Raw genomic sequence first — 27,394 nt, 5'->3', positions numbered from 1 at the left:
CCTAAAACAAGATACACCATGCTTATCTAAATGGTAAATGCCTAGATAGCAGTAGTGTCATCTTCTTGTGAAATGAATCGACTGTATTGTCCTCTTTCAGGACTTCTAGCCAATGGAAGTTAAACTATCATACTCTAAAAACCAAAACCTAACTGTTTGTTTTTGTTTTCATTATTCATGGCAGTCTGTGCCAGATTGGTACTCAGTGAAATAATCTCTAGAGCTGTACTTGCTCCTTCATTTTGATCTGATATTCATAACTTCAGGAGTCTACAGGGTGAAATTAAAACATCCCTTCTATTTTTTTGCATGCCCTATTTTATCCCTTGTAAGAGACACATCACAGAGCACATTAGAGAGGGTGAGATGAATGGTACTTTTAGCTTATTGTAAAGATAACAGCAAAAGTTTCCCTTCGGTGTTTGTTTTTCTGTGTGCAGAAGAGGAATTGCTCAGCAATGTCTCTGTATTTAATGAAACCTGCGTGAAGTGGCAGAGAAAAGGTACAAGAGCTCGGACAAAGGAAATATATACAGTAAGTGAGACAATTTCCGTGTGTATCTGAGGGGAAATTTTGGAACTAATCTGGGCAGCTGAACAGCTTTGAAGATTTGTTTAGCTGTGTCTGCTACAGTGTTGAATGAAGGGTAAATTGTTTTCCCTTTCTTTCCAGTAAGGACCATATAGCACTTTCAGTGAGGCTGGGTGAATGATTGAGGGGAAAAAATACATCCCTGTCATCAGGTTGGGTAAAGGGTTCACCAAACTTTGACTGAGGCCTAATGCTTGAGCCCACCTCTGTTCAAATATGAAAAGCTACAGGGAAATTAACAACAAATATAGTACCGTTAGATACTATAGCATTTAGGGAGAATCATTTGTTAAATATTTTGTGTTGCAGAAGTGCCTAGAGGACCCAGTCATGGACCAGGGCCCCATTCTGCTAGGGGCTGTATAAACATATGGCAATAATTTTAATCACTTTAGTAAGTGGGAATAAATTAAGGCCCTGATTCAGGAAATTGTCCATATTCAGCAGAGCACGTAGACGCATGCTTAAATCCCATTGAAGTCACCGAGAGGCAAAGTGGCTTGTCCAAGATCACGCAACAAATCTGTGTCAGAGCCAGGAACAGAATCTATGTCTTCTAACTCCCAGTCCCCGGTGCTAAGCACCAGATCATATTTCCTGCCACACGTGGATGTTGGGAACATTTGTTTTGAGCAATGAAGGAATATACTAAAGCCTCACATCCAGTTCAGTAGATTAATCTGAAGAACGTGTTTTAGTGTGATGCATTTTATTTGTGTGACTTTTTGAAAGGGCCTGTCTTTGGCTCTAGGTACTTCTGTAATATTTGAATATGCAAAAATAATAATAGAATGGGAAATATAAAGGCATAGAAATGAATTGCCCAACCAGGATAAATTAAACTAATAATTTCATGATGTAAATCCCACATTCAGGCAATGGCAATATCCCAGTGAAAAGCCCAGATAAAAAGGTGATTTTTACAGCATGTTCAGGTGGTTAAAAATTCCCATCTCTAACAGACCAGGGTGGGAATAACTTCCAAAGTTGGGGACCATTCCTGGAAAATGACCTGCCACTATCCTCCTCCCTTATACACCACAAGAACCATTAGCTTGAGTACATTCATTGCTCACAACTGAGGTGGGGAAGAGGCAGTGTACAAAGTAGTCTTGCCTGAAATTATTAGGGTTTTACAGGTGAAAACCAATTCCTTAAACCTGTATCGAACAGGTAATAGGCAGTGAGTACAAACTAAAGACCACTGGGATAATGTGCTTCCTGCATTTAACTGAGCAGTTCCATTTTGCACTAAATTCAGCTTCCAAACAGGTTCATTTAGAGCACTTCTTAGCAGTTTAGTCTGGTGGTGATAAAGGCATAGTTAAGTGTAACAGTGTCTATGTTGAGTCTCCATCAGATCACCCTCATCCATGCCCAAATCTCAAACCAACCCTGACCATTCATTTCACTGCACCAGCCAGGTCAGATGAGATGGAAGCTTGGAGTTCCCTGTTCTTCACCAACTGCTGATGCTTCTGTGGACCAGGGAGAAAAATATGCAAAAGTACAGGAAAATTAACAGCAGATATAGTAGCATTAACCTTGGGGGAGAGTGGCTTATTCTGATTTGTATTGCGGTAGTGCCTAGGACAAGTGCCAATTATTTTAATAATCGTTTTAGTAGGTGGGAACAAATTAAGGCTCTGATTGAGCCGACCATCTCTGCTCAGCAAAGCTCATCAGCTCTTCAGTCCCTTTAAAGCGAGGATAAGTAGGCTGCTGTGACTTCAGTGAACCAGCATTCTGAATTTTGGAGCTCCACTGCTAATATAATCATCTTTTTTTAAATCCCACAACAGTTTCATATATTGGGACGAAGACAGTACCAGAAGGAATTCTCTCGTGAAATGATATTTAACTTCACAACAGATGAAGAGACTCCAGAGGTGTGTTTAGAGCTGAACTCTGATGCTAACTACATGGTGAACATTACTACAGCATCCTCTAAGGGGACCTCAGCCCTAATTACTATAGCAATTAAGACAGAGGGTAGGTATGATGCTTTGGAACATTTGTAACTCATAGAGATAAGTCAGTATGCGAGTCTTATTTCATTTTCTGGAGCCCAGAAAGTGTATCAGAAAACATTCTCTCTTGCTGTCGCATACTTTGTACCTCTCAACCTCTTGAGGTCAAAATGTGAGATGCAAATGTTGGACGAAGACTAAAAATTAAAATGAAATGCGAATGGTCCAGGAAGCTTAAAATTAAATGAGATTAAATCCGTTAACAAAAATCACACTCTTTATAACCTTGTGTTTCTGATGTAAGTAATTACTATTGATCATACATGGCGCTTATAAAACACCCTGTAACCAGGGGCATCAAAACACTTAAGAAATAATGAACAGATCTCCTAACTCCTTGCTTTGTGTTTTAATCACAGTATCATTCCTTTTCACCAAGAGACTGAGACAGGAAAATTTAGCCTGTTGCATTAACACACCTAACTCTTGGAGAAATATTCTTGGGAAGGACAGTGCAAACCCAGAAGGCTTTAGTATTTGTAAGCTTCCAAGACTTTCTGCAGATGTGGAGCTTGTCTACGTGATACAATAGTCCACACTAGAGGAGAATAAATTATAGTACGCACTAGTGTTCTGCACACTAACTGGCCTGTGGACCCTGTTGGGCCCTGTGGACCCTGTGAACTAAATCAGCGTACGCTCACGAACTTTTTGGTGTACGCAAACACACAGGCCAGTTAGTGCAGGACATGCTAGTACACATGAGAATTTATACCTCTATGTTGTGGACTAATGCACAACATAGACAAGCCCATAAAGAAACATACCTTGTGCCTCCACTTGATCTTTAGAGAAGAGAAAATAAGATGGAAAGATTTTAAACCTGCCAACTGTGTTACAAAGGCCATGTCTACACATCAATCAAACCCATGGCTGGCCCGGGTCAGCTGACTCAGGTGGTGAGGGTGGAGGGTCCCAAAGCTTGAGTTCCATCCCAAGCCTGAATTTCCACAGAGCAATTTTTAGGCCCAGTGCCAGTGCCCGAGCCCATGAGCCTGAGTCAGCTGACCTGGGCCATGCCACGGGTCTTCTATCCCTGTGTAAATGTACCAAAGCTTTCTGGCCATGACCTTGTAGCTCAGAGCTTGGAACTTTTTTGCCATGTCAGCCTCCATCATATGACTGTACCGATCAGAGGGCAAAAAAAGAAGTCAGGGTAAAATATTGAACATTTTTTGTTCTTTTTAGCTGAATTTCACATCTTTCTGTCCCCATCAGCAGTCCTTTTGAAGCTGCTCTGGAGAGAACTGAAGCCTTTTAAAAATAGTTATTTGAACATCATGTTTTGTCTTGCTGCTGGAAACAGATGTCAGTGAGGACGGACTTGAGTGTTAGTGTTTAAATCAGTGAAAAAGGCCTTAATTTCATTAATGAAATAAGATAAGCCCCAAAGGAAAGGAGTACAAGGCATCTATCTTGAAAGGGAAGCGTAGGGCTGGAAGAGACCTTGAGAGGTGATCAAATCCAGCCCCCTACACTGAGGCAGGACCAAGTAAACATAGACCATCCCTAACAGGTGTCTGTCCAACTTGTTCCTAAAAACGTCTGATGACGAGGATTCTACAGCCTCCCTCAGTAACCTGTCCAGTGCTTAACTACCCGTATAGTTCAAAAGCTTTTCCTAATACCTAACCTAAGTCTCCCTTGCTGACGAATACGCCCATTACTTCTTGCCCTACATTCAGTGGACGTGGAGAACAATTGATCACAGTTCTCTTTAGCAGCGTGGTGGAGGGAGGGGCCTCATGTATTTTCCCTCCTGCACATTGTCTCAGGTCTGGGACAGGTGGTTATGCAATGGCTTCTCTCTATCAAGAGTTGGGGACGCTGTGGAATTAGATTGTTCTTTGTCCCACTCAGCTAACCTGTGTGGTGAAAGATGTAACAGAAGCTTCTGAGGGTGTAGCAGGAATGGCAGAAATGCCTTGTGTGGTACTTGAACATCAATAAATTTGTGTACACTCCCACATTGTTGCCATATTTTTAAGCTGCCTGGCTTAAGTAATCAAAAGGGAGATACAGAAGGACCTCAGAGTTAAGAACACCAGAGTTACGAACTGGCCAGTCAACTACACACCTCGTTTGCAACTGCAAGTTTGCAGTCAGGCAGCAGCAGAAGGGGAAAAAAGGAAATATAGGACAGTACTGTGTTAAGCATAAACTACTGAAAAAATGAAGGGAAAGTTTAAAAAAAATTTGATAAGGTAAGGAAACCGTTTCTGTGCTTGTTTCATTTATATTAAAATGGTTAAAATCAGCTCTTTTCTTCTGCATAATAAAGTTTCAAAGCTGTATTAAGTCAGTGTTCAGCTGTAAACTTTTGAAAGAACTGTTCAGAGTTATGAACCACCTCTGTTTCCGAGGTGTTCATAACTCTGAGGTTCTACTGTAACTGACATTGTTCATCTTTATGCTTAAGAATTGCAACAGCGCATCTTTTTTTTTCTTAGTATATATGCTGCAATGGCTAAGCATAACTCTATACACTAAGGATACAGTATCAGAATTTCTTAGCCTTTGTTTGTCCAAATAGTACCCTCAGAAATCTAAGTTTTTTTGAGTCTGACTGGGAAGTAATGAATATTTTAAAATAACCTTACAGATAAGCTGGTACTCCATGTGCTAAGTGTTATTGAGATATTGTTTTGAGGAATGTAACCTATATGAATAGTACTGTTCTTTCAGTGGAAAAGTAGGTCTTAGTTTCTAAACAAAAGTGTTGTGCATGTTGTGTTTGGATCATCAAAGCCTGACACATTTGATGTTTAATATTTTGTTTATTCATTGGAGGAAGAGGCTTTTTTGGAATATAAGTAGTTCGAGGAATCTCTGCCCCCAACCCCACATTTTAGGAAAAATGGGGGTACAGCCAGATTTTCAAAATTGCTTATCACCCATCAGCCTCTCACTTAGGCACTTACACAAGTGGCCAGGTTTTCAAGATGTGGGAATACTTGGGTATAGCTGGGTACTGAGCACTTTTGAAAATATGACTCCACTTGTGGTTGATGAGCAGTCTTGAAAATCTGGCTCATAATGTTTGTCATCTGCATTAGTGGTGCAAAGAGTTGAGATGGTCTGAAAGCAAAATTCCCACTTTACTCCAGTACCTACCGAATTGCTCCTCTGGGAAGATATCTCTAGCAACCAATGCCCTTGTACCACAGCAACAGCCAGTTGGCACTTTCAGCTCTGCAGTAACACACGTAGAATTTACCACTGTCAATAGCGATTCCTTTTGGAAATGCCACAAAAGCCCTGGTGTAATTTGACAAGAAGCCAGGTGCCCATCCTTCCCTCCTACTGGTTCGATAAGAACTGCTTCTATTGGCTGTGTCATTTTGGTCCATACGTAGCAGGGAGCAGGTTTTGAAACAGAAATATTTGACTTGTGGTACATGCTGTTTCCCCAAAGCTGTCGCTTACCACTATTACTTTGATTGTAAAAGGAGAAAAACCAAGTCACCCTTATAAAACTACACTCTCCCCTAGACCTTAGGCAACTGATGTTTACCTTAATTTGTCGGGAGGCTTTAAAATTCCTTTAATACTACATTCAGGTTTTTTTAAAACCATAATTTCATTTTAAAATTTTATACCCGATTTACAATATTTGGGCACTCAGAAAGGAATGAGGTTCCACTCCCTCCAAACAACACTGGATCCTCTAAAGTAAAAACAGACTCAGACTGTGTCATTTTAAGGGTCGTGATCAATAATGTTACAGGAAGGTTTTAAAAATGTTTTTAGTTATGAGGCTTCCCCCTTTCTCACACTCTCTGCAGTAAAGGAAGCCTTCAGGAATATGGTGATACTTAACGACACCTGCTTGAAATGGAGGCAAAGCCTAAGGAGAGCTGATAGGAAGGAAATCTATTCAGTAAGTGATACATGTTTTGAATGGTTTATTTTAAAAAAAATCAAAATCAAGCAAATATTGGCAAACCAGAGTCGTCTTACGTTGTTGTTTTTCGGGTCTCCACTCAGGGGCAACTCAAGGCACCAGCTCTCTAAACCTGTGCCTGGGGCGGCAAGCCGCAGGGGGCGGCCTGCTAGTCGCCATGAGGGCAGCAGTCAGGCAGCCTTTGGCGGCATGCCTGCAGGACGTCCGCTGGTCCCACGGTTTCGGTGGCAATTTGGCGGTGGGTACGTCAAAGGCGCGGGACTGGCGGACCTCCTGCAGGCAAATCGCCAAATCCGCGTTACCATGAGACCTCCCTCAGGCATGCTGCCAAAAGCCACCTGGCTGCCATGCCTGGGGCAGCAAAATACATAGAGCCGCCCCTGACTCCACTCTTCTTGCATGGCATTGAGTAACAATGACAGGGGAATCTAGCATGCAGCATCGTAAGAAAACTAAACAGGCCAGTGGATCATCATTTGAAAAAGACTACACACAACCATGCTTTTTGTTGTTTCTTGCTTACCTCTGTTTCGTGCTTGTTGTTTATTTCTTCCTTTCTGCTGCTCTGTTCGTCTCCAGCTGTCAGCTATTCCTCGTTCTTTACACAAACTCAAACAGGCCAATGTGCCTTGCCATGTAGTCTCAATGATCCCCTCACCCTGCTGTGGACCCTCCACTGAGGCTGTCTGTGGTGGGCCTGAGACTGGCTGCTCCTATCTAAAGTTTCCACAGTTAGAGATTATCCAGAGTTTATTGCATCCCTCTAGCTGAGGGACAGCCTGTAAGATTTAAACAGAGCGTGCAGTCTATTTATTTTCTTACTCAAAAAACTGAGAATAGATAGAACTGTGAAATTGTTTGTTTTGAGTTACTAACATTGTGACTATTTGGCACCAGAGCAGTGGAAAATATGCATGACTACAAGTGTACATACAAGCCCAACTGTCTATAACTTGGTCCTGAGAGAGACTGGGCATTCTCATTTCATGTGGATATAGCATACTTGAACTTTCAGAAAACCTTTGACGAGGTCCTTAACCAAAGGCTCTTAAGCAAGCTAGACAGGCATGAGATAAGAAGGAAGGTCCTCTCATGGATCAGTAACTGGTTAAAAGACAAGAAACAAAGGGTAGCAATAAATGGCCATTTTTCAGAAGAGAGAGAGGTAAATAGCGGTGTCCCCCAGGGGTCTGTACTGGGACCAGTGCTGTACAACATATTCATAAATGATCTGGAAAAAGAGTGAAGTGGCAAAATTTGCTGATGATACAAAATTACTCAAGATAGTTCAGTCCAAAGCGAAGAATTACAAAGGGATCTCGCAACACTGGGTGACTGGGCAACAAAATAGCAGATGAAATTTGATGTTGATAAATACAAAGTAATGCCAATTGGAAAACATAATCCCAACTACACATCCAAAAAAAGTGTGTTCAGATTGGCTATTACCACTCAGGAATGAGATCTTGGAATCATTGTAGATAGTTCTCTGAAAAAATCCATTCAGGCCTTGGCTACGCTGCAAGTGCCAGCGCTGGTGAGGGTTAGAGCGCTGCAAACTTACTTCGGCGTGCGCACACTTACAGCAGCTCAGCCAGCGCTGCAACTCCCTTGCACCTTGCAGCGCTTGCTTGTTTACCCTGTCCACTACAGGTCTTTCTGGTGTAGCGATCCAGCGCTGTGAATGGCGTGCTGCTGCTCATCAGGTTGTGGAACTCACCAGCGCGCTGTTATTGGCCTCCCAGGGTATAGGAGGATTCCGAATTTCCTGTCTATACACAAACCGGAAGGTGCTCCGCGGGCTACTCATCTAAAACAACAACACAAGCTGCTCTTTGCTGCCAGCAAAGCGAGCGAGCCGGCTTTGGACTGTTCACAGCTGTTTGCTTGAGGAGACAAACAGCCCGGCGGGGGGGGTGGGGGAGCGGAGAAACTGCCTTATCTGGGTCTGAGCCTTTTTACATTAAGAAGTGATTGGAGAGGGGTGGGGAACTGGCCAGAATTTGCAAAGGCAGAGACTGTTCACACAAGTATCTGCTCCAAAAATCCACTCTCTCTGTCTCCCCGACGCGCCCTGTCATACTCCACCCCACCCCCCTCTTTTGAACTTGCAAGGCAGGGAGCTGTCACAGTGTCTGCCCCAAAAATTCACTCTCTCTGTCTCCCCCACGCTCCCTGTCATACTCCACCCCACCCCCCTCTTTTGAAAAGCACGTTGCAGCCACTTGAACAATGGGATAGCTGCCCACAATGCACCACTCCCAACAGCGCTGCAAATGTGGATACACTGCAGCGCTGGTCGCTGTCAGTGTGGATACACTGCAGCGCTGGCCCTACACAGCTGTACGACCACAGCTGTAACTACCAGTGCTGCAAAAATGTAAGTGTAGCCATGCCCTCAGTGTGCACCCCCAGTCAAAAAAGCTAACCATTTTAGGAACCATTAGGAAAGGGATAGATAATAAAACAAAATATCATAATGTTTCTATACAAATCCATGGTATGCCCACACCTTGAATACTGCATGCAGTTCTGATCGCCCCATCTAAAAAAGGGCATATTAGAATTGGAAAAGGTACAGAGAAGGGCAACAAACATGATTAAGGGTATGGAACAGCTTCTGTATGAGGAGAGATTAAAAAGACTAGGACTTTTCCTCTTAGGATATGATAGAAGCCTATAAAATCTTGACTGGTGTGGAGAAAGTGAATAAGGAAGTGTTATTTACTCCTTCTCGTAATACAAGAACCCGGCGTTGCCTAATGAAATTAACAGGCAACAGGTTTAAAACAAACAAAAGGAAGTACTTCTTCACAGAATGCGTAGTCGAGCTATGGAACTTGTTGCCAGGGGATGTTATGAAGGCAGAGAGTTCAAAAGAAAATTAGATTAGTTCCTCAAAGATAGGTCAGTCAATAGCTATTAGCCAAGGTCATCAGGGGTGCAACCATGTAATCTGAGTGTCCGTAGCCTCTGATTGTCAAAAGCTGGGAGGGGACAATGGGATTGATCACTTGACAATTGCCTCTTCTGCATTCACTCTGAAGCACCTGGCAATGGCTACTGTCCGAAGACAGGATAGTGGGCTAGATGGGCCATGGTCTGACCCAGTAAGGCTGTTCTTATGTTGACTTCAGTGGGATTTGATAGTAATTAACACCTTTCAGGATCAAATGATAACTGCAGAGCATGCAAATGGGTCCACTTTTGTAAATGTCCTGTTTCCGCAATGAAGATACATGAGTAGGCTGCTGGTTCCTGTTAGCTGGCAAACTAGCAGTTTTGGGGCTGGGGTTTGTTTACTAAAAAAAAAAGGGGGGAGAGGGAGGGGGAGAGGGAGAAATGAAGTGCAAGAATGAGCTTTAGCATAGTTCTGTTAAAGTTTATCCACAAGCATGCTGTGTCTTCATAAAACCTGGAAATGTTTTGATTATAGTAACGCTCAACAAATTTAATATGATATGTTTGTATGCACATGTAGTTTTTAACAAGGATATGGTAAATTACTTTTTCATAAAGTTTATGATAAATGGTTTACTTAGACTATCTCACAAATTGAGCTCACGCGAAGTGTCAAAGCCTTCCATTTTCAGCACTGTGACTGTTTCATTATAGTTTCACATACAGGGTCGACGCTTTTATCAGAAGGAGTTCTTTCATGAAATGGCCTTTAACCTCACCACTTACGGACAGACTCCAGAGGTGTGTCTTGATTTGCACCCAGGCACCAATTACACTGTGAATATTTCCATGGCAGCTTTGGATCTTTCTGTGCTAGTTTCCATGACAACTCCAATTATTGGTACGTCCTTTTTTTTTTTTTTTTTTTTTTTTTAACAAGATGACCACTTGAGTGTGTGTGTGTAGCCTAAGTGGCAGTGTTGACGACTGACTTGAACTTAAAATCTCGGTGTGGATTGTTGAAAAACTCCTGCCTTGTGCTCAAAAATTGTAATCTAATTGTTACAGATTTCATGCTGTTTCTTGTTGAGTCAGCAAATCTCAAAGCACTGGGACAGTGGCTGTCACGTGTTTTTAAATGTTACTTCAGCATCACAGGGTAACTGGAGAGAAAGGATGGGCCAGTGATTGGGATTCTAGCCTGGAACTCTGGAGACCTAGTTCAATCCCCTGCTGTGCCAAAGACTTCCTGTATGACCTTGGGCAAGTCTCTGTGTGCCTCACTTCACCATCTGTACAACAAGGATAATGGCACTGCCCTACCTCACAGGGGTTGAAAGATTGTGAGGTACTCAGATACTATGGTAACGAGGGCCCTATGAGTACCATAGACTGATATCACTACCGATGGTGATATTAAAAGGTATTCCAGCAAAAAGGCATTGTTGGCAGAGGAGGAGAAAGAACATGTTATGCTTCGTGTTTTAATTGTAATTTGCTTCCAGATTTTTTTTTTCCATAAAGAAAACTGCACTAATAAAATCTGCAGCCTTTGAGCTTATTTTGATTCCAGTTAAACTGGTTTAAATTAGGACATTTTTGTACCATTCCTATGCTGAAAAGCTTCTGGGTTAGATTAAAAAAAAACAACACCACAGTGAAACACTAGCTTTGGTATTGGTAGCAGACGGGTGGGACAGGTGAAACCTAGCAAGTGCTTTGAATTCTATAACTATGTTCGGCCACTAGGTGCAGCTGTTTATCTGCTGGATGCCCAATGAAGAACTAGGGAGCTGTTTATCTGATATTCTCCAAATCATGAATACTTCAGTACTTTTTTAATAGTAAATCTTAGCTTTTAAGACATCGTAGAAGGGGGAAAAAAATCTCTTCCTTCTGTGCAGAAGTTATTGTGTAGGGCACACAGTGTTCTGGATCACTTTAGTGATGAACAACAATTACTGGATGATTTTTGCTTGAAAATTGCCAAGTTGTCATTCAGAAGTAGTGAATTGTTGTATCGGGTCATGTGTTTCATTAGAACAAAGCATGTCCCGGAATTTGATTGAGATGCTTTTGAATATCCACAGTTATAACCTGTAGGCATTACACTTTACATTGTCATCCTGTAAGAGTTCACAAGCCGTGCAGGAGCAGTTCATTACTTGTTCAGATGACCTGTACAGAATACTTTCTAGCATGTGCTGCATGAAACGGTGTTGATGATTTGGTACCTGGCATGTTTCTCTTTGAGTTGAGTTAGTACTGAATAAACAGTTCTGGATGAGGTATCTGTAGAGCCCTCCCTGGATACAAATTTATATCCTTGGATGCAGATATATATTTATATCCACACAGGGCTGTAGGTATTTTGTGGAGAGGCATAAAAATTTGGTCATATCTGCTTATCAAATAAGATCTCATTAAAAGGCTCATTTTACTTTTTTATAAGAGTATAATGGGGTTTGAGTCACTTTTTATTTAGCTCCCACATTTAAATTTTATAAAATTACACAATTTAGGATTAATAAAACAAGCCCTCAGATGGCTGTACTTTGGTGGTGGTGGAGTCATCCTAATTTGTATGCCAGTTTAAGCTTGTTAAAGTGCTTTGTGGCCCTTTGGGATCAAAAGTCCTATGTAAATGTAAGATACCTCAGACGATCTCATGCTGTAAGAGAGCTGAAAGACTGAAACAAATATTTTACTGTGGATGTACTGTAACTGGCCTAACCTTTGTTGTTGGGTGATGTAGTTGCTGGAGGTTTCATGCTGATTTCTTTGGGGGAAGCATAAGGAGGTATGGCCCTCAATTTACCCACAGTTAACAAATGTTCCTAGTGAGACATGGATTTACGTTTTAGAACATTGGATCACATCTTCAGCTGTTGTAAATTTCCATACCTCATTAACTTCAATAGAAGTTTATTGCAGTTGAGGACCAGGCCCATAGATTCTGTAATGCTAGAAGCCCTCTTACAGAGACACATCATTGCATGGTGACCATATTCCTCTATGGAGGAAATTAATAAGGTTGGAGAGTGTATTTAGTGTGAACCTGTAACATACAGTTACATGTTAGTGAAAGGTTGTTTTGTGCTAAGACAAAAAAGAGAGAATCTACAGTGTTGATAAATGTCTGTTAGGAAACCTATGTTGGCTTCAGATATCCTGAATGAGATGATTCATTATGCCCATAATGGGATGTGTGGCTACACAAAACATGGAATTCAGCAGCTAGCTACTTTCCTTACCGTAGGCAGTCTGGCAAGCAGATTCCTTCTAAAATAAGTCTGTGATGAGCATGTTATTGTTATCATCTCCTGGCCATAAAGATTCTCTATTGAGTGCTTCATAGAGCACTGAAATTCTGTTCCTTTCATATTCTCAACAGTATCCTTCTGAGGCTGCCTTTTCTGCCCTCCTGGCTTACACAAGAGGTTTTTACCATGTGCTCACGTGAAATGGGAGCTCGAGTCATGAAAAATGGCTGGGCAATCATTGACCAATCGCTGTTAAAAAGACTGGTGATGTGAGCTTTCTGTGTTTTGGCAGGAAGGACAGTTTGTGTCTGTTTCTCGTGCTCCCTTCCATCACATCCCTCCCCCCCACCCCCCCAAAAAAAAGGCTGTTAAGGTTGTACTGTCTCTGATTCATTATTTCTCTGTTGGAGTTACTGATTGTATGTAGTCCTAAGTATGCTTTTCCCTTTTATAGATCATTTGTGAAGAAGATATTCTAGGTAAAACATTGTCGCTGACTATTTCTGAATTTAAGAAATGTCTTTTTTTATAAACACTTACTGCCATTTGAAAAATGGCTAGGGAGAATTTAAGAAATACTGGTCTTAAATAAATAAGCCACAGAAAGGATATGTGTCACAGAATCATAGATGATTAGGGTTGGAAGAGACCTCAGGAGGTCATCTAGTCCCACCCCCTGCTCAAAGCAGGACTAACCCCAACTAAATCATTCCAGCCAGGGCTTTATCAAGCCGGGCCTTAAAAACCTCTAAGAATGGAGATTCTACCACCTCCCTAGGTAATCCATTCCAGTGCTTCATAGAATATCAGGGTTGGAAGGGACCTCAGGAGGTCATCTAGTCCAACCCCCTGCTCAAAGCAGGACCAATTCCCAACTAAATCATCCCAGCCAGGCCTTCGTCAAGCCTGACCTTAGAAACCTCCTAATATCCAACCAAGACCTCCCCCATTGCAACTTGAGACCACTGCTCCTTGTTCTGTCATCTGCCATTACTGAGAACAGCCTAGCTCCATCCTCTTTGGAATCCGCCTTCAGGTAGTTGAAGGCAGTGATCAAATCCCACCTCACTCTTCTCTTCTGCAGACTAAATAATCCATTCCCTCAGCCTCTCCTCATAAATCATGTGCCCTGGCTCACTAATCATTTTCATTGCCCTCCACTGGACTCCCTTCAGTTTGTTCACATCTGGAGTATTGTGTTCAAAACTGGACACAATACTCCAGATGTGGCCTCACCAGTGGCAAATAGAAAGGAATAATCACTTCCCATGATCTGCTGGCAGTGCTCCTACTAATGCAGCCCAATATGTCGTTAGCCTTCTTGGCACAAGGGCACCGTGTTGACTCATATCCAGCTTCTCGTCCACTAATCCCCAGTTCCTTTTCTGCAGAACTGCTGCTTAGCCAGTCAGTCCCCAGACTGCAGTGATGCATGGGATTCTTCCATCCTAAGTACAGGTCTCTGCACTTGTCCTTGTTGAACCTCATTAGATTTCTTTTGGTTCAATCCTCCAATTTGTCTAGATCACTCTGGACCCTATCGCTACCCTCCAGCATATCTGCCCCTCCCACCAGCTTAGTGTCATCCGCGAACTTGCTGAGGGTGCAGTCTGTCCCATCATCCACATCATTAATGAAGATGTTGAACAAAACTAACCCCAGGACTGACCCCTGGGGCACTCCGCTTGATACCGGCTGCCAGCTAGTCATGGAGCCATTGATCACTACCTTTTGAGCCCGACAATCTAGCCAGCTTTCTATATTCATGTTATAATCCATTCATCCGGTCCATACTTTTTTAACTTGCTGGCAAGAATACTGTGGGAGACCGTATCAAAAGCTTTGCTAAAGTCAAGGTAAATCACATCCATCACTTTCCCCATATCCACAGAGGCAGTTATGTCATCATAGAAGGCAATCAAGTTGGTCAGGCATGATTTGCCCTTGGTGAATCCATGCTGACTATTCCTGATCACCTTCCTCTCCTCCAAGTGCTTCAAAATGGTTTTCTTGAGGACCCGCCCCATGATTTTTCCAGGGACTGAGGTGAGGCTGACCATTTTGTAGTTCCCCAGGTTCTCTTTCTTCCCTTTTTTAAAGAAGGGCACTATATTTGCCTTTTCCAAATCATCTGGCACCTCCCCCCATCACCATGAGTTTTCAGAGATAATGACCAATGGCTCTGCAATCACATCAGCCAACTCAGCACCCTCAGATGCATTGCATCTGGCCCCATGGACTAGTGCATGTCCAGCTTTTCTAGATAGTCCTTAACCTGTTCTTTCACCACTGGGGACTACTTAGCTCCTCTCCATACTGTGTTGCCCAGTGCAGCAGTTTGGGAGTGACCTTCTCTGTGAAGACGGAAGCAAAAAAAGCATTGAGTACTTCAGCTTTTTCTGCATCATCCGTCACTAGGTTGCTTCCCCCATTCAGTAAGGGTCCCACACTTTCCCTGAGCACCACCTTGTTGCTAACATACCTGTAGAAACCCTTCTTGTTACCTTTCACATCCCTTGCTAGTTGCAACTCGAGTTGTGCTTTGGCCTTCGTGATTATACCCCTGCATTCTTGAGCAATATTTTTATACTCCTCTCTAGTCATCTGTCCAAGTTTCCACTTCTTGTAAGCTTCCTTTTTGTGTTAAACTCACCAAAGATTTCTCTGTTAAGCCAAGCTGGTCACCTGCCATATTTACTATTGTTTCTGCACATCGGGATGGTTTATTCCTGCACCCTCAATAAGGCTTCCTTAAAATACAGCGACCTCTGCTGGACTACTTTCCCTCTCATATTAGTGTCCCAGGGGATCCTGCCCATCAATTCCCTGAAGGAGTGAAAGTCTGCTTTTCTGAAGTCCAGGGTCTGTATTCTGCTGCTCTCCTTCCTTGTGTCAGGATCCTGAACTCGACCATCTCATGGTCACTGCTGCCCAGGTTGCCACCCACTTCTACTCCTCACAATTCTTCCATAATTGTGAGCAGAAGGTCAAGAGGAGCACAGCCCCTACTAGGTTCCTCCAGCACTTGCCCCAGGAAATTGTCCCCAACAATCTCCAAAAACTTCCTGGATTGTCTGTGCGATTGTTGGTGCGAGTTCGTGCTGAGTGAATAGATGCCTCCTTCTGATAAAGAGGGTGCAAACTGCGCTATAAAAACATTATTAATCTGAACATACAACAGTTTCCTGCCATCTAGAAAAGTACATTTTAAAATGCCAAGGCAATAAAATATCTGTGTCTGTGAGCCTCTTGAAAAAGCATAAGGAAAGGAGAGAAGATTCTTGGAAATCAGTATATTTTGTAACATTCTCCATGCCAGACTGATTAAAAAATGTTCTTTACCTGCAGAATACCTACACTTAAAAGTCATGGCCAGAATTTTCAAAAACACTTAGTGATTTTGAGTGTGTCCGTTTTTGGGTGCTCAACTTGATACACGTTAAAGAGACCTGATTTTCAGGTGCACTTCTTGAAAATCAACCCTCACTAGTCTCAGATTGGGCAACCAATATCACTAGTTACTTTTTGAAATCTCGGCGCATGATCTCGCTTAATGTTGTTTATTTTTTTTAATGTGCCAGAGCTGTACAGGTATGGAAAGAATTAACATGGTCCCTGTTCTACAGAGTAAATACTGTGCAAATAATAAAAAAAGAAGGCAAATGCACTTTGGAACAGAAGCTTAAGAGCTACAGTATGTTTCTTGCAACAACAATAGCACAAGGATGGTGAAATGAGGAGGCGGTTGCCCTTGGAAATATTAGCGGAATGCTATGCAAAACAAGTGTGTTTGAGAAGAGATTTGAGAGGCAGAGATGGGGAACATTTGGAGACAGTAATTAAGAAGGCAGTCCCAACATACAGTAGGAGGAGTGTGAAAGAAGGTGTGAAAATGAATGTGTTCATTGTTTGTTCCACCCTCATTGTGCTGCAGCCATCACATTATCTCTCAGGCTTTGTGCTGTATAACCTTGAGTTATAATTTGTTTTTTAAAATTGTTTTTCTCGGATAACATTTATTTTCTTGTAACATCCTAAGCACATCTTTATAAATACATCTTTCTTGTAAAGTTGGGGTAAACAGCAGGCATATCAACAGAGAGCAGCCAGTGTTAATTTTTAAGGAGCACCATCAAGGTTTTTAGACCTGAAAGCCAGACCTTCTGGCTGTATTTTGATTTGTAGGCTCCCTGTCTGCTCCATTGTTTTGGCTTCAGAGAGTAGGAATTTTTGCATAATTGAGTACTCTGTTTATTAAAGAAGAACAAGCAGGCAGAGTGCAGGGATAATATGACATGTATATGTGTTTCTGTCAACATGAAGAAACCCAGCACCTCTGGCTGGTCACCCAAGAACAGAGGTGAGATGTTGTTTAGGGGGAAGGAAATGATAGATTCTTCAGAAGGAGACCAATTTAAAATAGGAAATTTTAACCCTTAGGCCACTAGCTAACCACGAGTTGATTAACACTTTGGAGACTGGCCAGTTTCCTAAGGTTTAGAATGAACCGCTCTGTGTTGGAACAAAGTGCTTGTTAGGAAGATCCCTGGTCACAGGGAAGTGGAGTTATTGTGTCTGAGTTACTATAGGGGAACATTTAACTTCCCCTCCAATGAAAACATGCATCTTGGGTTCTGTAACTCTTCCAGTATTTTCTTCCCACACATAACCTCTTTTTAAAAAAAAAAAAAGAAAGAAAAATAGAAAATTGCCGTGAGTCAGGGTATGTTCCTACTTTACACTCTGCTTATTGTTACTTGCTACAGGTATTTGTATATACCAGTTACAGGGTTTGGATAAAGATATTGCAGGACCTTTTGAGTCCTCAGACCTCTCAGATGCCCTTCTGGCATACAAATATAGTGACCCCTCACTCTTCTTATTAAAAATTATTTACATCAGAAATGAATAATCATGAAACTGAAGATTTAGAAAGAGGTATTTGCCCTAAAGGAATGAATTCCACAGCATTATGTTTCCTCCATGAATAGTTTTGTGGTGCCCCTCTCATTTCTGGGTTTTTCTCACATATTGCATCCTGAAATGGAATTCTGTAACCTTAGAGGAAAAGAAAACAGCTTACCATTGTTCTGCTCGTGTGCAAGTAGGAATAGAGTCAAGCTAACTCACCCAACTTCCCTCATGGTTGGGGTATCTTTAATTTATTGTTCTTTTTTCAAATGTTAAAAATTTCTGCCTTCCACTGAGGGAGGAAGGGATGGTAGGAAACGTGGATTTACTGTGGATATTCTCTGCTATTTGTGCTATCATGACAGACCCCCACGGGGTGATGAGTTACAACGTATACCTTTTAGAAAACAAGAATGACAGAGAAATGATTTTCTGTTTCAGTGAAGCAGGCAGGGGGATTGATGACAACCAGTAATATAAATGTATGTGTTTTTATGTGACAGGGATTTAGACTCCAATCCTGCAAACCTGTGATATATTTAACTTTAAATATGTGAGTAGTCCTATTGAAGCTCATGGGACTGCTTGAATGAATAAAATGTAAGCACATGCATAAACTGTTGACAGGATCGGTGCCATAAACTAGCCCAGTGCTGTTGTCTGAGAGGTTGTATGTGCAGTCCTTCCTCTATATATAAACTTAATCTCCTTCCAGCATGTTGTGGGGTTTCTACAGGTCTCTGTTTTGGCCATTTCTCCTTCTGTATCCTGTCATTGTTATGCTGATAACTTGCAGATTTATTTCTGCACACCTGACCTGTCTCCTCCTGGCCAAACCAAAATCTCAGTTTAGTTTTCTGACATCTCCCCATAGACCAACTTTCCTCTTTAACACAACCTGGCCAAAACAGAACTCCTAATCATTCCTCCCAGTCCTCCAGGATACTACCACCATCCTACATTTTGCCCAGGCCCATAGCCTGGACATTTTCTTTGACTTAGCCCTCTCTAGGTCTCCACTTCCAGGCCACATCTAAATCTTTGCATTTCTTGCTGCATAACATCTCTTAAGATACGGCCTTCCCTCTCTGTCCGCACAACTAAAACTCTCATCCAGGCCCTTATTTTTCCTGTCTCAACTGCTCCAGTGGTCTCCTCTCTGGCCTTGACAAATTCCATCTTGTTTCAAATTCTGCTGCCAGGAGCATTTTTCTGACTTGTGACATTGATCCCATCTCTTCCCTCTTTGTCCCTCTCCAGCTTCACCTTATTGTCCACATCAGACACAAACTACTTGTCTTCACTTTTAAGGCCTCCACAGCCTAAGCCTGCCTTACCGAGCATTTCACACATGGGACCCCTGCAGTTGTTCTGCAAATGATTTCCAGTCTTGATTGCCAATTTTAAAATAATTTGCAACAAATCTCTGTGTTTTTTCCCCCCTCACTTGTGGGAGAAGCTCTCCATAAACATTTGCAAAGCTACCTTGTTGTTCTCCTTCAAATCTCTATTTAAACTCTTCTCTGTCATGAAGCCTACAAATAAATGATTAGACAGCTAGTGCTCTGAGACCACTGCTTTTCATGCTGACCAGTAATGTCTCATTAGTTATTTGTGCTCCCTCATCTGTCTCTCTCTATCCACCTTTTCTGTCTTGTCTCACGTGGATAGATTGTAAGCTCTTTGCGCCTGTGTGATAAGTATTGTACAAACATAACAATGGAGTCCTAGCCTCTGGTCTCTGCTACAGTACAAATAAGTAATAACAGTAAAGTGGAATCAGCCAGTTTAACTTTCACTGATGCAACTGAGTGAAATGCAAAAAGGAAACCAACAGAATATAGTTAATGACCCCACTCCCCTCACCCCTGAAAAAAAATCTAACATTCCGTAAGATGGTGGTAAAAACACAGATAAGGGTCCTCTCCCATTACACTGTTTAAAAATCAATATATTTGTCTTAAGTGACCTATTAAAGTCCATTTTGTCCTCTCTTCTAGTGGGCTTTTTTGGTCATCTCAGAAGATTCTGTGATAGTGGTTTTCTTCAGGTTAAAAATTCTTTGCCCTTCAGCATAACGTAGATGTTGTTACATACGTTGTACTTTTATAGTCTCTCCTCATAACCAGTGCTATATAATCAGTATTGCTACATAACCCTCACTTGTACCATTAATACTTATTCCATTTCTTTATTTTAAATGTGAAAATGTAATAAAAGATTTTTATTTGAATCAAAATCCCCAAACAACCGTAAAATCCTTAAAACAATGTGTTTGCAAGAAATGTCAGTTATGCAAATGGCATTATTTCAGCAGAGAATTGTTTTCAGTTATAGCTGGGCCTGAACGAGAACCCTTGATTTGACTTCCCTGAACTTGAGGAAGGATACCATCTGGATGCAAACCTTGTGGCTCAGTTGCATCACTATTTTTAAAGCTTTATCAGCAACAGAGAATGGCATCTAGAAAAGCAGAGAAAACCAAACAGGACTGCTCTAGTGCAAATGAAGGATTTCTAAAAGGGTGGTAAGCCAAATCATAGAATATCAAAGTTGGAAGGGACGTCAGGAGGTCATCTAGTCCAACCCCCTGCTTAAAGCAGGACCAATCCCCAGACATATTTTTGCCCCAGTTCCCTAAATGGCCATCTCAAGGATTGAACTCACAACCCTGGATTTAGCAGGCAAGTGCTCAAACCACTGAGCTATCGCTCCCCCCTGCATATGTCCATTTTAAATAGAGGCATATTTAAAATGAGGCACAAAGAAAATAATATCCTTTTTAAATGGAGTCATTATGACTGTAGTGTGTATAGTAAAGTGAATTTCAGTGCTGTCCTAGTCACGTAGTATTGGTGGAGTGCAGAAGATCAGCTAATCAGAAAGACCTTAAAGATTCCTACTATCAAGATTTGGTAGTATAATGAAAGTGACATTGTTCATCACATGTGTAGTGATTAGTCTGTGCAGTCTTAAGGCTTCAGTTGTAAACCGCATCTGTAAAATGTCAGAAGCCTCTGAGATTTAAAACAGGAACAAATAAATTCGGAATCTTAATGTTTTTTAAAAATTGGGCCATTCCTGTGAGAAACATCTGCTTGATAACAAACAATGAGTCACATCAATATCATCCAAAAGCTACCAAGTTTGATCTGGGGTTGTGGTGCTCAAATGGTATGGACGGCAACGCTGGCTTTAGTTTTTTTCCATGGCCGAGTTCTACCTACCGGTGTGGGGAAGAAGCTCGCACACAGACCTGATCAACATCCAATTAAATGTGGCTCTGAGACTTGTAAGTGGCACCCTGAAGACCATGCCACTGCCTTAGATTCCAGTCCTCCAAAGTCCTTTCTTCAACCCTCTGGTGAGAGATGGCTATGTTGCACAAGTACAAAAAAGTTCTTGCTCGTTCAAATTTCTTTGTTCACCCACCTCACGCTTGCCGTAAGTCCTGCTGGCCATTATGGGTGTTTGGAGAAGCTCTTCTGTCATTCAGCTTCAACTCAGAAAACTCCTGGTGGATGCAATGGGCAGGCTCTGACATAAACAACAAGCACCTTGTACACGATTGCACCGTCGAACGACCTGGTTTCTTGCTCTGCCAAAGACAGTAGATGACCATCAACCATATTAGGACATTACACGGAAGATGTGTGCACCTGATGCACAAATGGAGAATCAAGGATTTACCACAGTGTGAATGCAGAGTCTTCCAAACCATTGAACATGATGTGAACCAAACCAGAAATGTCTTGTCATTTCCAGGAGGTATAGCCTCAAGATCTGTGCTGTTTTCCTTTTTCACTTGCAATGCTATTACATGTGCTTTCTGCTGTGTTTTGGCTTCGAGCTAACACTGTGACCCAGCTCAAATATTCTTGCCATAAAAATGAAACTCATGGTGAAGTTCCAAATTCCTGGCCTACCCAGCGCTGATTCTGAGAGGGGTATTTGGAGTGGGGTTTGGTTGAAGATAGGGATGGATACTGGCACTTTTAGGTTTGTGTCACTGCAAAGTTTGAAGAATGCTGCTTCAAGCTGGTGGCCTGTAATGCTGATAGAATGTTTTTATTGTAATTTACCTGAAGACCAAGACGGGTAAATGTTAATGGTAAGCCACTGAATTTGGGGCTGCAGCTTTTCACTCTTGATCAGGAATTTTCCCACACAATGGCTGCCCTGCATTAGGTCCTGCCATTGTGTCTGACTTCATAGGTGGTCTGAAGGCTTTATTTTTCCCACGGGGATTGTTAAATTTTGGTGTTCTGCAGGCCTGGTACTTGACTTATTTTTGGCACGCATTAATGTTTTGGCAACATGTATTTTTCTTAATGTCCTGGTAATCAAATACTGCACATGGAAGAACTTCCTCATAAAGTCCTCCTGTTTTCTGGGGTGAGAATTTAAACCAATTTTTAAATTTTGGATTGTTGCTGCTTCACGTCTTATAAGTGAAGTCTGGAGAGACTTAGATGTGCTTAAAGTTTTAACAACTTGTATTTCTGACCAGTTACCCAAAGTGACAAAGACTCCAAACTTTAAAGGAACTCGGTTGCTTGCAATTTGCAACTCTTCAAGCCACATGCTAGGCCTGGTAGTTACTGGTTAGTGCCCTAAAGCTGTTTTCCTCTTTACACTACCTGTCTGAAATTTAATACAAAGCTCAGATTGGCTCGACATTTTAGGCCTTGTGCACTTTGGCGAGGATTAAAAAAAAATAAAAATCTCTAATATTTTCTCCAGGCAGAAAATTGAATTAAAGCTTCTCTTGACTGTGCTGGATGTCAAAGGAAGGGAGGGTACAAAGTAGGAATCAAAGAAAGCTACTGCAACAGAATTTATTTTCCTACCTTTGAGTTTTCCAGGAGTTGAGGGGGCTTTTGAAAGTTCAGGGAAGTACTTGGTGAAAGTCTCCAATGACAGCTTAAAATATTTGACTGAGGTGTTCAAGGTCTGCAAGAAGTAAGGTTCAAATCTCACATATTTGTTTTCTCAGATTGAGCCTGCTGATATGCAGTTCAATCAAAATTAAAATCATCTCCAATATTTGTTAACCAAAAACATTGTCTACATTTTAAGGTATTTTGTATTCAGATTTGAATCTAAAGCACAGCTCTAGCTTTTAGGGTTAGCATTTTAGTTACTGTGCTGTGTGAGAAAAAGCTTACTACCCTCACACCTGGATTATTCCTCAAACTTTTCTAACGTACTGATTCTGTTTGCTTTTTAGATCCTCTGTTCCCAGAAATAGAGTTTGTTACAGTACAAGGGCCTGCACCAGTACTCAGCCTACGAAAAGCAGAAGATAGAAATGGACCTATCAGGTCTGTGGGGGTTTTTTTACATGCTCCCGACTCTCTCAAAATATATTTTTAAAGTACTGATCATTTAGATGTTTGTGTATTTTAGACTGTCTTCAATTAGATAATTTTATTAGCGATGGGACCAAACCAGAAAGTCTGAATCCCTGTCCCATCTTCACTGCAATTTGTGATTGATCAGATCTGGAGTTTTGCTTCAGGTAATCTCTCCTTGGGACCACAATTCTGTCCTCAATTACTCTGAATTTATGTTGGTGTAACTCCATTGGCTCAGTGGAGCTACCCCAGATATTCATTGGTGTAACTAACAGCAGTTTATACTTGTCATGTGCAAACCACATTATAAAGCTTGCAGGAAATTGTCTAGTAGCCAAGAGGAAGTTAAGAAAGGTCTATTCTCCAAATCCTGATAAACAGCAACACCGTATTCATTTACTGGTACCAAATTGATAAATACTCTTAGGAGTAGTGAGTTTTAACTCTGCTGACGTATGTTGGTAAGTGCCTGGGAAATGAGAGAGACGAATTACTGTAACTCGTGTTATAGTAAGGCAGGAAATACTTGGAAGTGAAAACATAGTGCAGGAGCCAAAGCACAGTGTAACAACAGTACAGTGCACATACTTTGTGAGTTGCTCTTTTTGTGGGAGGACATCACCCTCTGAACTTTTAGTGAACTCGAGGGACAAGTTTCTAATTAAAGTCTAATAGATGGGAGCTCTCGTCACCTTCTTGATACTGGAAACAGCATCTTTCTGGGAAATCAGGAACAAATAGGTTTTAATAGGTTGATAAAGTCTTTCAGCTCTGCTTTGGCTGCAAGGAGAAAGGTGCATGTTGGATGAATTGAGCAAACAGGCAGTTTGTAGTGATTCATAGTTGGCGATTCTCATATGAAAATACTAAATTAGCATGCCCAATCATGTTAAATCTGTGTGTGCAATTTGGAAAATTAGCCTTATAATAGGCATATATAGTCTGTTTTATACAGAGGGCAATAAATAGCAGATATATAAAGGGAAATATTTCACCCACACATGGAAAGAGTTCACCCGGGTTGTTAGTGATTTGAAAACTGTTAAACAAAGGGCCAAAATATTTGGAAGACTACATGCAAATATGATTTCTCACTGGTGTTTAGTGCATGGAAATGAATGCTGATGGTTGCTTTTCTGTTTCATTCTAGTTTTTATCAAGTGATTGTGCTTCCCTTGGCCTTGCAAAGCACATTTACTTGTGATTCCCTGGCTGCTGTGACTTTCTTTAACAATGCCACTGATGCTGAGGGGTATGTGGCAGCTGAATTCCTCGCCAAGGATGTTGCTGACAACATGCTGATCTCTCTTGGAGACAGACATTACTACGGGGCTTTCTATAATGCTCCCTTAAAGCAGGGGAAAGATTACTGTGTGGTACTGAGAATTATAAGCCAATGGAATAAGGTAATGGGTATTTTAAATAAACTTTTCTCTGAGTCTTTGTTGAATGAAAAGTTTTAATTGGAAAACCAGGGAAAATGTTTAACTTTTTGTTCTGTTTTGATGATATTGTCAGGGACAAGAAGTAGATGATATAAAACTTAAATTGAAATGTCCTGAAGTAGCCATTTTAATTGCTTGCAGATCTCTTCATCATTGTAATGCAGAAGCGATTCTGGATGCTGAAATATAAACAAAGGAAAGGATTAGGGATTTAGTGCCAACTTCTGCCTTCAGGGATGGGTGCACAAACACCACTGATTCATAGGTAATTACAGGTGCCTATAATTTACAAAGGCCATAATTTAGCCTTAGGGAGTGCTAGTATCTGAAAGTCACTCAACAGTAACACATGATTCTTTTTTTGAGTCAAGTGCTTTTACTGTAAGGTATTCTGTCCTTCCAAGTGACACTACAAGATGACCAGACTTTCTTTAATGGAGTTTTTTGTTTTACTTGCATTTTAGCCTTATAAATAACAGGGAATATCAACTCTGGACAGCCCTGGTTTTGTGGGAAGACTTGTTGCGAGGGCGTATATTGACACTAATACCTTTATTGAAGGGGCAGGGTTGTTGAATTTTCAACATTTGAGGAGAAGGAAGCCTTTTTAGTCACTGAAGTTGAATAGGGCTGTGTAATGGCGTGAGAATCACCCCCGCGGCACCTCCTGCTGGCGTCCTGGGAATTAGCTCTTTTTTCCAGCCTTGGAGCGCCCTCTGCAGGCCGACATCTCACTGCCACTGGGCCTCCCGTGTCCTTCCCGGACCCCAGTGCCCCGTTATCTGGGGTGCTGCCCCCTGGCAGTAACCCCTCACTCTCAGGGTCTCCCCTCACCAGGGATCCCAACCCCCTAATCCCACCTTGCCTCAGCCGATGGCTACTGCCAGTCAGCTATGAGTCCTTGGTCCCTGGGGCAGACTGCAGTATAAGAGCCAGTCATCACAGGCAAGGGGGTAGGACCTTCTGTCTTCTTCTGCCACCCAGTACCTCAGGGGTGGGCCTAGGACCAGGCCCTGCAGCCTGGAGAGTCACCAGGCTGGAGCTCCCCTGCTCCTCTGGCCTTTCCCCCTCCCTGCTTCATTGCACGTACCTTTACTACCGAGAGCCAGGCCCTGCTCCCTCCAAGACTGGAGAGACAGAGACTCTAGCTCCAAGCTAGCAGCGTTTTTGTAAGGACCTGCTGTGCTCTGTTTGGGGCGTGGCCCCAGCAGTGTCCGCTTTCCTAAGCCGCCTGGGCTTTTCCTTGCAGCCCCAGCCCTCTCTCATGGCTGGCCTTAACCCTGTCAGGGCCGGAGCGGGTAACCACCCCCCTACAGGCTGTCAAGTGATTTTAAAAAATTAATCACGAGATTTAAAAAATCAATTGCAATTAATTGCAATTTTAATCTCATTGTTAAACAATAGTAAAATACCAATTGACATTTATTATAAATATCTTGGATGGTTTTTCTACATTTTAAAATATATTTATTTCAATTACAACACAGAATACAAAGAGTACAGCTCTCACTTTATATTAAATAGTTATTACACCAGACCAAAGAATTTTAAATAATGTGACTAAATTCCTAAATTGCTTAACTTTCACATTATTGTTCTTGTGAAGTCACATTTCAGGATCATACACTTGGTCTGCACTAGACAAATTACTCGTTCCTGACAATGAATGTCAGCAATGGTTAATTTTTCTAGTGTAGACCAAGCCATAGAGTATTCCGGGTAATTCAGGACCTGAAATTTCAAAAAAGAGAACTTTCGTATCTTTTTTTTTTTATACATCATAAAGTAACCAAAAAAAGGCACAATCCCATTCTTTTCCTTTTTCAGGTCACCTTTAAATATTCTCCTACAGTTTTGAAACCCAAGCCCCATAGCACTGTACACGAGAACCAGAAAATGAAAAAGGCTTTTAATAAAATTGCAACCTATGCACCAGTCCAAGCTGAGTGAAATGTGAAAGACTGAGGGAAATGTGAGGGACATCCACTTATGCTAGCCAAATGTCATGCCACCTGATCCCCTCCAACAGGGAATGCTTGGAGAGCATCAGGGAAGAAGCTAGGAGAACTGAGATAATGGAGGAGTACCATTTTTCCTAATGATAAATTTGGCAGGTGAGAAGTGGGAATTCTGGAGAGAGATAGCTACAGATTGCCTGACAGTATCATGAAAACCTCCATTAAGTAGAACAAATTGTCCATCTCTGGATGTGTCCTTCTCAGTGAGAGTGGTGTTATTTAATTAGCTCCAACCCATCTGGTGCCTGTTTCAGGCTCCACTGACTGCTTTATGGATTCCATACCTCTCAACCTGCCAAGGCCCAAAATGAAAGACACTGAGAAAATAGTGCTTAGAGCTTAAAATGATGTGGGATTCATTTCTTTAGCATAAATAAAACCTTCTACAACCCCCATTTCATCATTCAGCATTTGTGGACTGAATATGTAATAAAAGCAACAGTAAGTCTGCAAGGGATGGAGGTAAATTCCAGTTAGAGGATTTTGTAGTATTTAGTACAGGCATTGAAACGGCTAGGGGTAGAATGTTGAAATTTGGAACATAAGGAACCCTAATTGAGGGGAAAATGCCTTTAACTGTTCTGACAACTGGTCTTGAGAAATTCATGTTGCGCACACGTGTGCAGTAGATTCCTTGTGTTTTCTCTCCTAAACTTGGAAAGTGCACTGCTGTGGAAGGCTATACTGTCTATGGGTGCATGACTAACTTGTCTACATAGTGAAAATGGCAGTAGGTAGACTGAAGCAAAGACTCCATTAGGATCTCTTGACTCATAGGTCAGAAGGGACCAATATGATCATCTAGTCTGACCTCCTGCACAAAGCAGGCCACAGAACCCTACCCATCCACTTCTATAACAACCCCTAACCTATGTCCGAGTTATTGAAGTCCTCAAATTGTGGTTTGAAGACCTCAAGCTGCAGAGAGTCCACCAGCAAGTGACCCATGCCCAATGCTGCAGAAGAAGGTGAA

At 41.8% G+C, this 27,394-nt stretch overlaps 1 protein-coding gene across 1 annotated transcript in view; it reads left to right on the top strand.

Annotated features, from left to right (window-relative positions):
* Positions 1-27,394, top strand: part of SUSD1 (sushi domain containing 1) — a 115,148-nt gene that overhangs the window by 52,317 nt on the left and 35,437 nt on the right. The window contains exons 15-20 of the mRNA XM_032763563.2: positions 441-535; positions 2,395-2,584; positions 6,408-6,502; positions 10,142-10,328; positions 22,832-22,925; positions 24,109-24,364. Of these exons, the coding sequence (XP_032619454.1) occupies positions 441-535; positions 2,395-2,584; positions 6,408-6,502; positions 10,142-10,328; positions 22,832-22,925; positions 24,109-24,364 (917 nt within the window). The remainder of the gene's footprint in view (positions 1-440; positions 536-2,394; positions 2,585-6,407; positions 6,503-10,141; positions 10,329-22,831; positions 22,926-24,108; positions 24,365-27,394) is intronic.

This window comes from Chelonoidis abingdonii, chromosome 6 (genome assembly GCF_003597395.2).
Source record: "Chelonoidis abingdonii isolate Lonesome George chromosome 6, CheloAbing_2.0, whole genome shotgun sequence".
NCBI lineage: Eukaryota > Metazoa > Chordata > Testudines > Testudinidae > Chelonoidis > Chelonoidis abingdonii.
The sequence above is the reverse complement of the archived record's forward strand: the minus strand, read 5'-3'. Positions and strand labels throughout refer to the sequence as shown.